This window comes from Microcaecilia unicolor, chromosome 3, assembly GCF_901765095.1.
Source record: "Microcaecilia unicolor chromosome 3, aMicUni1.1, whole genome shotgun sequence".
NCBI lineage: Eukaryota > Metazoa > Chordata > Amphibia > Gymnophiona > Siphonopidae > Microcaecilia > Microcaecilia unicolor.
In genome coordinates this window covers 235292845-235307529 of record NC_044033.1, presented here as the reverse complement: position 1 = coordinate 235307529, position 14685 = coordinate 235292845, and the positions used below count along the sequence as shown (strand labels likewise).

Below are 14685 nucleotides of genomic sequence, written 5' to 3'. Positions count from 1 at the left end.
TTGCCTCGTGTCGGTCCCAACGCCCGGTGTGCTCTTTCAAGTTGCACTGTCACAGTTTCCTTCGTAGCTCCGCTCTTGGTGAATAATTCTTGCACAATTTGCTGTATTACTTGCTCGCTATCCTGATAAAGTGGAGTTTCAGGCAAACCTCGGAATCGCAAATTGCTACGGCGGCCTCGATTCTCTAGGTCTTCTATTTTATCCTGTAGCAGTTGTTGGTCTCCCCGCAGTTCAACGATGGTCTGATCCAGCGAGCTCAGGGCCTCACCGTGGACATCTATTTGTGTCTCCGTTTCTTCCAGCCGGGCTCCCAGCTCCCTGATCTCACTTCTTAAATCGGAGCCCATCTTTGCCACCTCTGTACGGAGTGCTTTAAGGTCAGCACTAATATTCTGCAGCCATACTTGCAAGCCAGGTTGCTCCTCCTCTGCGGGGTCACCCATCGCCTGCTGTTCCGCTTGTAGCCCCTGCATTTTGGGCTTTTCCGTGGTCACTGACTCTCTCCCTTTTCGGGCGTCCGCCATTTTGTTTTTCGGCGTTGCCGCGATTCCCGCGAACGCGAATCTTGAAAGATCAGCTGTTGTCCGACAATAAGTCATAGACCAACGAAGCGTCGTTGCCCAGGGTAATGTTGTTGTTATTTTTAGCGCCCCAGCGTTGTCTTAAATCGCAACTTTATTCGTTTTTGCCGCGAGGCCACCGGAGCTATCAGTTCAAGCGTCCATGCTGTTGGTGACGTCACTTCCTCTATGTGTGCTACTTTTTGTGTTTACCTTACCTTGATTTGTATCTGTCTTTTTCAGGGCACAGACCGTATAAGTCTGCCCAGCACTAGTAGAAAATGTAGTTAAAATTTAAAAAATCAATATTAGACAAATAAATTTGTTTTGTGCTCATTCATTTTCATAGGACTCAAGTAGACCATTACAAATGTGAACATCAATGGTTATATGACAGGATGATGTTTGCACTTCTTATGTTCTATGTGAGTGCTATGATAATGAATGAGCACTTAACAAAAACATGTTTCTAAGTTTATTGATTTTTTTACTTTGTGTTTTCTACTCTGTGGGTTTTTATTGGAGGTAGGTTTATTTTACAACAAAGCCATTATGTTAATATTCAAACCTCCTCCCCCAATCAAATCCATCAGATAGTTATTCTTCTACCATGTATGCTCTGAGTTCCAATATTCACATTGCCTACTTCATTTTTAACACTTCTTTATTGATTTGAAACAAAACACCACACCTGTTGTTACTATGTTACCTGTTGTGATAGCACCTCCTCCCCAAACTGAAGCCTATGTTTGTTGAAACACTCTCCAATGCTGGGGGGGGGGGGGGGGGGGGGGCAGGGGGAGGGGGAGTAGACTTGTTCCTGTTCTTCACCCTGATCCTTTCAAATTGCAGCATATGAAACAACTGGAAAGACAATGATCAAGTATTTTATATCATATTCATTGTTGGTTTAATCATGAATCGATAATGAGTGTGACTGCTGGGCAGACTAGAAGGACCATTCAGGTCTTTATTTGCTGTAATTTACTATGTTACAATTCTACTGAGTTTTCCTTTCAGTAACAGAGGGGAATTACTGTGTAAGCCAATTTACCAACATGCAGTTCCTGCCAAAGAGAAGCAACTTTCTAAGGAGTAATTTTCCCCCTTACACAAATTGAGCATTATTGCCAAACTATTAAATAATTGTACTAATGATACCTTAACACCTTCAAGTGGCCCTAAGTAATGGGTCAGCAGCCTTCAATTTGTGGACTTCTCAATCAGTGGCATACTGAGGGTGGGGCAGTGGGGGCGGTCTGCCTTGGGTGCACGCTGCAGGAGGGGTGCAGGGAGCAGCCACCCAGCTGTCTGCTCCACCGATTCCCTGCTCCCTCTGACGTTAATTCCTGTTCTAGGGCAGAGGAAGCAGGGAACCAGCGGAACCAACAACCGCGCGGCTGCTCCCTGCACCCCATCTAATAAAAAGAATGCACCGGGAGGGGGGTGCTTAGAGGTGATACACGGGGGGGGGGGGGGGAACACTGATGCTCCGGAGGCAATGTTGCACCTGGTGGGGATGTACGATGCTGCACCCAGGGGATGAGGATGCGCAATGGCGACCCACCCTGGGTGGCAGCCGACCAAGGAATGCCATTGCTCTCAACAGGACCAGAATGAATGTCCCAGGGAGACCTGATCTTGTAAGCATGTAAAATATTACCTAAATTCTGCAATGCTGGCTCAATAAGTTTGCTTTGGAGAGATGTGGAGGGGCTTTTTCGAAAGGTCGTCCAAGTCAGAATTGGAACGTCCTCACGAAGTCGTCCAAAATCAGGTAGGCATAATCAAGAAATAGTATGGATGCCCCTCCGAAGGGACACCACCTTGTTAGTGGTGGAGGGGCTTCCGTGTTTCAATGACTCAGAGGGCTATGCTGAAGGGTTACCCATATCAGACAGGCCTCTGAGGAGAAACCAGACAAAGAGTGTCCCAAACAGGAAGATCCAAGATGGTGTCGAGGGAGGATGTACGTTAGTTGAGTTCCCGTTTTATACCAGAATATCTGAAGAAGTAGGCGCGCTCCCCAGAGAATGGGGAAGAAGAAAGGCAAAGCCGTGGTGTTGTCCTCCTCGAACACGGCTGGGGTTCCCACCACTTCTCAGTCTACTTTGGAGAGATTCGGGGTCATAACGTCGGGGATATCGGTTCCTGCTTCGGGGAACAGCAAAGCTTTATTGCCGAATCTCAGTGGAGAGGGAGTGACTTTGAGTCCCCCTGTTGGCATGACCTCTCCAAGACACGGAAACAGTAACGCTTCGCTATGGAGGTCGACAGTGGAAACGCCCGAAGTGGGTTAGGATTTTCACGCGATCCGAGGAGGTCCTGGCGCAGCATTGACTCCAGATAATAAACCAACTGGGGGATTGGAGAGTGAGCTCTTCCCCCCGAAGATATCTGGAGCAGTTTCTGTGGAGAAATTGGACCTGGTGAAGCCAAACAATGTCACAACGGACGCACTATGGGAAGTGCTGCAGAGTGTGAATAACTCTCTTCTTCAGATATCAAATATTTTTTAGGAATAAATATGTGATTATATCAATACTTCCCTAACAAAATGGAAGTTCAAGATAAAAAAAAACAGACTTTGATTTCGGAAATGGTTTCTCTACGAAAATCAGTTAATCTGGTAATGAAGGACAATTATGTTTCTTGTAAAAAATTGGAACTTCTGGAGAACCAATTAAGGAAAAATAACTTGAGAAAGATAAATTTTCCTAAAATACCCTGTATATAGAGTTATATTATTAGTGACTTTTGCCTTTGATTTAGATAGGAACAATGTTTTGAAATTGTATTTCTGACATATGGCTGATAGTTTTTTGGGGGTTCAAAGATAAATATATTTCCTGACATATCAAGGGAATCACAGACTAGGAGATGTGAACTCTTGGCTTTTAAGCCAAGAATCATTGCCCTAGGTGGGACCTTCCTAGAGCGATTCCCTTATAAGTGTTTTATTTCCTGATTACTTATTTGTTGAACCCAGGAAATTATAAGAGTTTGTGGAGTTAAAAGAACAGATGAAGAACCCTCTGCAGCAACTTCCTTTAAGTTACCACTGTACCGGCTGCAATTACTGATTAACCTTCCTCCCTCAGAAAATATGAATTATAAGATTAACCATTCTGTGTTTTTCTTATTTTCTTTGAGATTGTTTTCCTGATCTTGGATCCCCCAATTGTGGACTAACAAAAGATGATATTTTTCCTTAATGTTTGTTTTAATTGATATTTTCTCTTTTCTTTCCCATTTATATATTGGACATAAATGTAATATAAAATGAATAAATAAAATAAAGAAATAATATGGATGTCCTTAGACATTCCAAAATCGCAGTGCGAAACGACCAAATCAAGGACGTCCAAAGTGTGGTAAAAAGGATGTTTCTCGCAGAACTGTAGAAAGACGTCCATCTTACAGAACCGCTGTCATTCAGCAGTTATCCAAGAAACACGTCCTTTTTACTGTACTTTGCACTATGAATGTAAATTTATATTTCCCGTACCTGGATGTTCCGCAACTACATTCACTGTACTTGTGGAACATCGAGAAATATAAGGAATATTCATATTTTTTTATTGTATATATAAAGAGGTTCGCACACTTGATAATGTCATAACAAAACTATGTAAGCCACATTGAGCCCGCAAATAGGTGGGATAATGTGGGATACAAATGCAATAAATAAATAAATAAAATAAAATAAATAAATAATGATCCATATAAGGAAGGCTCCGCACATATGAACAGGTACTCATCCATATAAGGCCCCGCAAGCGTGATGACAGTCCATGCATCATGGTCGTCCACGTGCGGACCCATCATATATGATCCAGGGCATCCATGTGCGGACCAATCATATATGAGCCAGGACGTCGACGTGCAGACCCATCCATATATGGAACTGTGCATGTAAGGACGTCCATCACGCATGGGCGTCCCTATAAGGTGATGCACGTTTTCCAATGGTTATTCACTGAGAAACATGTCTCTCAGATGTGAGCCAAACTAGCTACTACTACTACTTAACATTTCTAAAACGCTACTAGGGTTACGCAGCACTTTACAATTTAACATAGAGGGACAGTCCCTGCTCAAAGAGCTTACAATCTAAAAGACAAGTGAACAGTCAGTCTGATAGGGGCAGTCAAATTGGGGCAGTCTGGATTTTCTGACGGTAAGAGTTAGGTGCCGAACGCAGCATTGAAGAGGTGGGATTTAAGCAAAGACTTGAAGATGGGCAGGAAGGGGGCTTGGCGTAAGGACTCAGGAAGGTTGTTCCAAGCATAGGATGAGGCGAGGCAGAATGAGCGGAACCTGGAGTTGGCGGTGGTGGAGAAGGGTACTGAGAGGAGGGATTTGTCCTGTGAACGGAGGTTTCGGGCGGGAACATAAAGGGAGATGAGGGTAGAGAGGTAGTGAGGGGCAGCAGAGTGAGTGCTTTTGTAGGTAAGAAGGAGAAGCTTGAATTGAATGTGGTATCTGATTGGAAGCCAGTGAAGTGACCTGAGGAGAGGGGTGATATGAGTATATCGGTTCTGGCGGAATATAAGACGTGCAGCAGAGTTCTGAACGGATTGAAAAGGGGCTAGATGGTTAAGTGGGAGGCCGGTGAGGAGTAAGTTGCAGTAGTCAAGGCGAGAGGTAATGAGAGCGTGGATGAGAGTTCGGGTGGTGTGTTCAGAGAGGAAAGGGCGAATTTTGCTGACGTTAAAGAGGAAGAAGCGACAGGTCTTGGCTATCTGCTGGATATGCGCAGAGAAGGAGAGGGAGGAGTCAAAGATGACTCCGAGGTTGCGGGCAGAGGAAGCGGGGAGGATGAAGGTGTTGTCAACTGAGATAGAAAGTGGAGGAAGAGGAGAAGTGGGTTTTAGTGGAAAGACGATGAGCTCGGTCTTGGACATGTTCAGTTTCAGGTGGCGGTTGGACATCCAGGCAGCAATGTCGGATAAGCAGGCTGATACCTTTGCCTGGGTCTCCGCAGTGATGTCTGGTGTGGAGAGATACAGCTGAGTGTCATCAGCATAGAGATGATACTGGAAACCATGAGATGAGATCAGGGAGCCCAGGGAAGAGGTGTAGATTGAGAAGAGAAGGGGTCCAAGGACAGATCCCTGGGGAACACCGACAGATAGCGGAATGGGGGTGGAGGAAGATCCATGAGAGTGAACTCTGAAGGTGCGGTGGGAGAGATAGGAGGAGAACTAGGAGAGGACAGAGCCCTGGAACCCAAATGAGGACAGTGTGGCAAGAAGTAAATCATGATTGACAGTGTCAAAAGCGGCGGATAGATCGAGGAGGATGAGGATGGAGTAGTGGCCTCTGGATTTGGCAAGGAACAGGTCATTACAGACTTTAGAGAGTGCTGTTTCTGTTGAGTGTAGAGGGCGAAAACCGGATTGAAGTGGATCAAGGATGGCATGAGAGGAGAGAAAATCAAGGCAGCGGCTGTGAACAGCACGCTCAAGTATTTTGGAGAGGAAGGGTAGGAGGGAGATGGGGCGGTAGTTGGAGGGAAAGGTAGGGTCAAGTGATGGTTTTTTGAGGAGGGGTGTGACTACAGCATGCTTGAAGGTGTCAGGGACAGTTGCAGTGGAGAGAGAGAGGTTGAGGATATGACAGATGGAGGGGGTGACAGTATGAGAGATGATGTTAAGTAAGTTGATGGGGATGGGATCAGAAGAGCAGGTGGTGCATTTCGAGGAGGAAAGAAGGCGAGCGGTTTCCTCCTCGGTGATGTCAGGAAAGGAGGAGAAAGAGGCCTTGGTTGGTTGGTTGAGGGAGAGGGTTGAAGGGTGAAGAGGAGGAAATGGCTTGGTAGTGAACTCAAGGTTGATCTTTTGCACTTTGTCGCGGAAGAAATCGGCCAGTGATTGAGGAGAGAGCGAGGAGGGGGTGGGAGCGGAGGGCACTTTGAGGAGGGAGTTAAGGGTGGCGAAGAGACGACGGGGGTTGGAGCTGAGAGAATTGGTCAATTGAGTGAAATAGTCCTGTTTGGCAAGGAATAGGGAGGAGTGGAAGGAGGATAGCATGAATTTGTAGTGAAGGAAGTCTGAATGGGTGCGGGATTTCCTCCACAGCGTTCAGCAGATCGGGCACAGGAGCGAAGGTAACGGATGCAAGGGGTCAGCCAAGGCTGGGGATTAGTCTGCTTTGTGGGACGGGAGGTGGATGGTGCGAGGGTGTCCAGAGCAGAGGAGAGATTGGCATTGTAAGCGGAGACAGCCTTATCGACAGACTCGGAGGACATGATGGAGGGGAGGAGATTAGAAATACTAGAGGATAGGGTGGGAGGGTCAATAGCCTGGAGAGTCCTGGAGGTAGTGTTTAAAGTTGGACGGGGCTGAGGGGGGTGGTGAAGAAGTGTGAAGGTGATCAGGTGATGATCAGAGAGAGGAAGAGCTGAAGCGTGGAAATTGGAGGGAGAGCCGGAAGAGGAGGAGGTCAAGACAATGGCCGTCTCGGTGAGTAGGGGTGGTGGAGCATAGTTGGAGGTTGAAGGAGGATGTTAGAGTGAGGAACTGAAAAGCGTGAGGGTCGGATTGGTCATCAACGTGTATGTTAAAGTCTCCGAGAATGAGGGACGGAGATGAGGGTTCAAGAAAAACGGAAAGCCAGGCATCGAAGTCGGTGAGGAAGGAAGAGGGGGATTTATTAGGGGGGCGGTAAATGACTGCCACTCTGAGTGGCAATGGGTAGAATAGCCAGATGGAGTGTGCTTCAAAGGATGAGAAGCAGTGAGACTGCGGTAAGAGGAGGGGTTGGAAACTACAGGAGGGCGAGAGTAGTAGCCCGACGCCTCCACCGCAGCCAGCTGGGCGGGGAGTGTGGGAGAAGAGATAACCTCCATGACAAAGGGCCGCGACTGAGGCAGAGTCGTCAGGGGAGAGCCAGGTTTCAGTTAGGGCGAGCAGTTGAAGGGAACGAGAGATGAAGAGATCGTGGGTGAAGGGCAGTTTGTTGCAGACCGAGTGGGCATTCCACAGGGCACATGAAAAGGGGAGGGAAGAGGGGGGGGGAGGAGGGGAATAGAGATGAGATTGGAGACATCACGGAATCGTTTGCATGGATAGGAGGAGGGCAGGTGAAGGGGGCCTGGATTAGGATTAATGTCTCCCGCAGATAGCAGGAGGAGGAGCAAGAGAGTGCGGAGGAGGGTGGGGGAGGTCGGGCGACGAAGGCGACGAAGACGGGATGCACTTAGGAGGAATGGTGATGGGTTAATGGCAGGAAGGAAGTGTTGAAGGTTAAGAGCTAGGAAGGAGGAGGGGGACAAGAGAGATGGTGAGGTGGTGAGGGATGGGGGTGAATAGGGTATTGCCGTACCGAGCAGGACGGGAGGGGACATGGGTGGGCAATGAGTTCCAGTGGTAGACAGCGGTAGGGGGAGGGGAAAAAGATTAGGAAGGGACAGGGCAAGGAAGAGAATGTGGACAGGGGCCATAAGTAGTGATTGCGGTGTAACAGGTGTACGTGTAGTGACTGAGGTGAGAAGCAGATAGATGGAGCAGAAAAGCTGGATTGGAGGCTTGGAATTGGTGGAATTGATGGACTGGAGAGCAGGTAAGTCAATGGCTGACAAGTTAGCAAGCAGGCAAGGGAGAAGCTGGATCCGACGGACTGCGGCAGGCTGGAGCAGGTAGCTGGAACCAGCAGGGAGAGGCTGGACGAGCTGGATCAGGCAGGCTGGACCAAGCTGGAGCAGATGACTGGAACAGGCAGGGATAAGCTGGATCCGACGGACTGGGACACGCTGGAGCAGGTAGCTGGAACAGGCAGGGAGAGGCTGGACCAAGCTGGAGCAGATGACTGGAACAGGCAGGGATAAGCTGAATCCGACGGACTGGGACATGCTGGAGCAGGTAGCTGGAACAGGCAGGGAGAGGCTGGATGAGCTGGATCATGCGGGCTGGAACAAGCTGGAGATGACTGGAACAGGGAGGGATAAGCTGGATCCGATGGACTGGGACACGCTGGAGCAGGTAGCTGGAACAAACATGGAGAGGCTGGATCAGTTGAACTGGAACAAGCTGAAGCAGGCGGGCTGGCACAGCTGAAGCAGAAGGACAGGAGCAAACAGGGAGAAGCTGAACAGGCGGGTTGGAATAAGTTGGATTAGGCGGGCTGGAAGAAGCTGGAGCAGATGGCTGGCACAGACAGGGAGGAGCTGGATCAGGCGGACTGGAACAAGCTGGTGTAGATGGACTGGGACAAGCTGGACGAGCTGGATCAGGCGGAACAAGCTGGTGCAGATGGACTGGGACGAGCTGGACGAGCTGGATCAGGCGCGTAGGAACAAGCTGGAGCAGATGGCTGGAACAAGCAGGGAGAACTGGATCTGACGGACTGCGACAAGCTGGAGCAGGTAGCTGGGATAAGCAGGGAGAGGCTGGACGAGCTGGATCAGGCGGGCTGGAACAAGCTGGAGCAGATGACTGGAACAAGTGGGGAGAAGCTGGATTCGACGGACTGGGACAAGCTAGAGCAGGTAGTTGGGACAAGCAGGGAGAGGCTGGATCAGGCGGACTGGAGCAGTAGGAAGAAGCTGGGTCCAGGCGGGCTGGTTGGGCTGGATGGAACAGCAGGGAGAAACTGGGTCAGGTGGCCAGGAACACTCTGAACAGATGTACCGGAACAGGCAGGTGGGCTGGAACAGGCCGATGAATCAGAGCAGGCAGGGAAAAGCTGGGTCTGCAGATCGGAACAAGCTGGGGCCGATGGACTCTGGCTTACTTCGGTTCCCGGTCGTGCCCCGAAGCCACCGCAGATGTTTTGGTCACGTGGTCAGCAACTGCAATTTGCACCCAGGCCGTTCCGGCTGGGGAGTGCAGTGGCAGTGCACAGGTCCACGGGCACGACCAGAGCGGCAGACTAAGGCCCGCACGACCCCCTCCGCGCAGAAACCCCGAGCTCCCTCGGAGTGCACGGGGCAGGCAGAGAGGCCACAGGAGCCGGACAACAGTGGGGACAGGCCGCAGCCACGCGGCAGACAGGCGGCAGATAGCCGCAGTCAACCTCGGGGATGTGGAGATTTAATTGACTGGAGTGGACTGGTGTGGATTTGAACCTGTCCAGGTCAATATGAGCAAGGGAGCCGAGTTGTTTAGTCTCTGTTTCCCTATTTTGCGCTGCCGTCATCCAGTACACTCAAGAACAGCGCCTGCAAGCCTTGAAACTGGTTTGGTAGGCTATGAGTGGAAGTGAGTCTATTTAGTCCTTTGTATACAATGAAGCCGCGCAGCAAACAAGAACGTACCTGGCCTGTTCTCAGCAGCTTTCGATGGTCCTTGGTACAGGTTGGTACAGGTGCTGCTAAAGGCCCGCCACAGGTTGATACTATTGCTTCGGTCCAGGGATGTTCGAGTGGGTCACACGGTTCTCCCGATCCGTCTGGGGAGCTTTTGCCTCGGTTCCTGATCCTCAGGCGACCGTGCGGTTCTTCTCTCCTCCCCGGTCCACCCGTTTCGGTGGTCAGCATCCCTCCATCTTCCGGGTGTCATGAGGCCTTGGGCAGTCCGAACGGTCCCAGCAGCTCCGGACCCGGACCGTGGAATCACCAGTTCTTTCTGCGGTTCTCCACGAAGGTTGTCGGTCGAGAACTCCCTAGTCGGCCGGTCTCGGTGCTGCTTGTTTAGTCCGGCCAGAGACGTGGCAGGTAGATATCCCCAGTTAGCTTCGGGACCTCTCGCTCGTTCGCCCTGGAGTGCTGCGAGGTTGTCCCAGTCTGGGGAGTCGGTCGGTCGGCTTCGATTCAGGTCCGATCCGATTTCAGCTCGGTCCAGATGTTTGGACTGCCCCAGACAGGCTCGGTTGGCACAGGTGGGCCTGTCTGGTCGGGTTGCGTCGCGGCCACGAGGCAAACAGTGAACTGATCACCTCGGTCAGTCTCAGGCTTGCTCGCCTTTTTTGGAGCTCAGCGAGGCCGTCGTGGACCTGCAACTCCCCAGTCGGCTTCGGATCAGCTCCGGTTCAGTTCCGGTCCATTCCGGCCCAGTTGAGGATGGCGTTGGATGGTCCAGGTAGGTCTATTTCTACTGGACCTCAGGAGCTCCTTACCTGAGCTCCTTATCTGTCGGCCATCTTACTATGGAAATGCAAATGCAAAATACCTGGTGATCCAGTAGTCATAGAACAGTCTGCTCCTGGTGCAGCTGTGCCTGAGGCACCGGTGCAGGCTATTTATGTACCACCACCATCTGCCCCCTAGGACTGTGTCTATTTGAACAGGGGCACATATAAGACAGAGGCTGGAAAGGTCACTGCTTTTTTTCACCCCCCCCCCCCCCCCCTCCCCAGACACACACACTGTTCCTGGGCTATCAGGTCCTCCTCCTGTACCATCACATTTAAGAGCTCCATCAGCAATGTAAGCACTAACTAACTGTAATCTGCATTCAAGGGTAATCAGTGATATGTGCACATGCACATTCATTAATAGAATCAATGTACTAGAAAGGAAAACCATCCCACATCCTTACAATACTGCACACAAACGGTACTCTCTGTCCTCATGTCCACCTCAATGACATCATCTGTACTAATGTAATGTTCCCCCCCCCCCCCCCATCCCCTGACTCCTGGTGTACAAACTTGTATCTTGCAGACGTTTTGGCAATCAGAGGGACCTGGAGTCCCTTCGGCACAGGTTTTGCCGTATACGGCGGGACAACCCCAACATCTGGAGCGTGCGACGGCGCCTCAGGGCTCGACGTAAGTATTATAAACAGGGCACCTGTACTCATTTGTAAATGTATTTATTTAATAATGCAAATGTCATGTACAATATCAGTTTCCATGTGGCTAATAAGCAAATAGTAAGTCATAATGCCTCTGTCCCAGATCAAGGCCTGAGGTTGCAGCTACCCTCCCATGAGTGTGGCTGCAATTTCCAACTAACCTCTTCTGAGATGAATGAGATGACATGCCTCACTTCTGTATCCCCCTTTCTGGGGTGGATACTGTTTCATGGTATTCTTGCCTGATGTCCTGCTCTTAGTGGATGTCATAGCATGATTTGAAAGTAATGTAAAGAAATAGTGCTTCCCCCCCTCCTCCCCCCCCCCCCCCAAATGGTCATCCTGCCAACACATCTTGTGTACTCCTTTTTCAGACCAGCTTCCAGGGTTCCTTGTCATGTCATCTCATGCATCTCACACTCCATGTGTATAGCCCGGGACTCACCACTGACTCCACCTTTCCCCATTCCTGCCTCATGCCAGCCAGCCAGCTCCTGCACTATGCACGCCATGTTGAATGTGCTGATCTCAAGGACAATCCTTTTACATACACAGGGCGGCAGCAGGAGCAGGAGGAGGAGGCAGGACTGCCTGCACCAGTGGTGGTGAGGAGGAGGATGAGGAGGCGGCGACGGTGACAGCAGAAGGGCCAGACCCCTGGCATGATATGCCTCCCCTTGAGGGGGATGAGAAGGGCCCAACACCACCAGCCCTCTCCACACCATCACCAGCCCCATCACCAGCACCAGCACTGCACCTCCTGTAGCAACTGGTGCATACCCAAAACCAGTTGCTGAAGGAGGTGTCAGCGATGCTGCAGGCTAACGAGCAGCACTTCAGGGCACAGAGGCTGCTCCTGGTGCTGCTCGTTAGCCTGCTGCAAAGGGCCATGCAGGGAGGAGGACAAGGCTTCCCTTGAGAGACTTTGTAAAAAAAAAAAAAAGACATATTTGTACATAGTTCTATTTTGTTTTGTTAAATACACATTTCATATTTTTGATATGACAGGGTGTGTGTCTCTACTTTGTGCACTACATATTATCAAATGCTGGGGTTGATGTGAGAGGAGGCAGCAATCTGGGTTGCATGACAGGTGAACTGTGACAGAGAAACTTTGGTACATATGTGTCGTAAGTGTGGTCATACAGAAGGCCACCTTTTCCTTCCAAACTACATGGCTGTATGGTAAGGGGGGGAGGGGAGAGGCTGGATGGGCATTTCTGTTCCTGACCAGTTTGTAAGGAAAGGAGATATTCACCTTAGATTTTCATGCTAACAGAAAGTTTTAAGACACCTGCTTCTAAGCATCTTCTCGTATTTTGGCAGGGAGCAATAAGAGGATGTAGTACCTCAATTGATAATAAATCAAGAATTCACACATTGTTTTCTTCCTCCCCTGTAAAATGTCTCCCAGAGGCGTACACTTCCCTTCCTCAGTAACAATTCTCATTATCACTAACATCCTTCCCAGCTCTCTAGATTACATTTTAAAAGCCTTGCCTCAAAATCAATTTTCCCATCAAAGGCAGGAACAGCATGACCTGAGGACCAATCTCCCTGTGTCTATACATCTGACAGGTCAAATACCTCAGTTGCAGTATCAAATCCTGGTTATGATATGTCCTAAGCTGCCATCCTAGAGCTTGTAAGAGATATAACAAATGTACTACTTGGGTTTCTTAACCATGGTGGTATAAAGTGATGTGCTCTTAATTCAGTCCTTAATATTATATTATATTATATTATATTATATTATATTATATTATATTATATTATATTATGCACAAAATCATATTATGCTTCTTCACTTCTCTATTTATTAAGGACCAAATTGTATAAATTGTGCACTACAAAGCAATGCTGGAAAAAAGCACTCTTATGCAAGCGGTAATCTCATGAGACTGCCATATAAAGTCTTGGTGGCCATTTAGAAAAAGCGCCTGCACCGGTCCAGAGCAGCACAGCGGGCATGAAAGAATGGGGTTCTTTCCCGCTGCAAAGAGTTACACCTCATGCATCTCCTCCCCCTCCTCCTCCTCCTACCACATGAGTGAATGCAGGACCAGCTGAAAAATATGGATGGCTGTGAGTGTAGGGAGAGTGGGAGCTGTAAAACATGTGGGCGGAGGAAGGGAGGGATAGGACTGTAAAAAAGGTGGATGCTGTCTGTGGAGAGAGGGAGGAAGGGAGCTATAAAAAAGTAGATGCTGTAAAGTGAGAGAGGGCATGAGCTGTACAGAATAGGTGATGGGTACTGTGGATGGAGGGAGAGAGGAAGGGGGATGTAAAAAAAAAAGATAGATGCTGTAAAAGGAGAGAGGGAGGAGGCTGTAAAAGATGGATGCTGTGGGTGGATGGGGAAGGGATGAGGTTGTAATAAAAGGTGGATGCTGTGGGTGGGTGAGGGAAGGAAGGGGATGTAAAAAACAGGTGGATGCTGCAGGTGGAGGGAGGGAGGGAGCTGTAAAAAAGATGGCTGATGTAGGTGGAGGGAGGGAGCTGTAAAGCTGTAGAAATGTGGATGCTGTAAAGGGTGGGAGGAATGGGGTTGTAAAAAAGGTAAAATATTTGGGGGGGGGGTGGAGGGAGGGGAAAGAAGGGCAGGGAGCTATAAAAAAAGGTGATGCTATGGCGGAAGGAAAATATGGAAAAAATATGTGTGTAGTGAGGTGACTGTAATATTGGTTATAGTATGACAAAATTGCACAATTTGCAAATTTTGTGCACAAAATTTTGTAGAATTTGCAAATTTTATACGCACAATTTTTAATTTTTTGTGCAGAATTCTGATTTTTATTGGCATAGAATTCTATTAGGAATATATTATCTCTTCTCCAATCTGTGGCCAGACCACAGACTTGCTCATTTTTTTCCTGCATCTTCTTCTACCATTGTCAGTCTGTGCCCCACTGACTGCATGCGCTGCTTCTCACGCCGATGTGCAATTGTCGTTGGTTGCTCTAATTTGAACTTGCAAAACCACAGTGTATATCAAATTTTATGTTCATTTTTGTCAGTTCTGCACATATAGGGCCAGATCCTATATATGACGCCTGAAAAATCCACATGGAACAAATTTCTGCCTAAGCATATTCTATAAGCAACACCTAGTGCCTAGAATTACATGCACCAAGGAAAATGGCACATAGATTTTGGAACACCAATGATACACTCATTTCCCCCGCACATAACCATGACTCTTTTTGACTATGCACATTAGAATATAGGTGCTCTCTTACAAAATTCACTTAGTGAGTTGCGCATGCAAATTCTAATTATAGCCAATTAGTGCTCGTTATTGCTTGTTAAGTGCTGCTATCAAAGCAGATTAGTTTGTCAATTAAGTTACGCATGTTGTTATAGAATACACTTGGATTTCAGCGCAA

General features: G+C 48.7%; 1 protein-coding gene across 1 annotated transcript in view; it reads left to right on the top strand.

Moving 5' to 3' along the window:
• The first annotated feature begins 2086 nt into the window (after positions 1–2086).
• The window catches only part of LOC115464444 (vomeronasal type-2 receptor 26-like), a 33890-nt gene continuing 21291 nt past the window's right edge, over positions 2087–14685 (top strand). The window contains exon 1 of the mRNA XM_030194824.1: positions 2087–2203. Within this exon, the coding sequence (XP_030050684.1) occupies positions 2087–2203 (117 nt within the window). The remainder of the gene's footprint in view (positions 2204–14685) is intronic.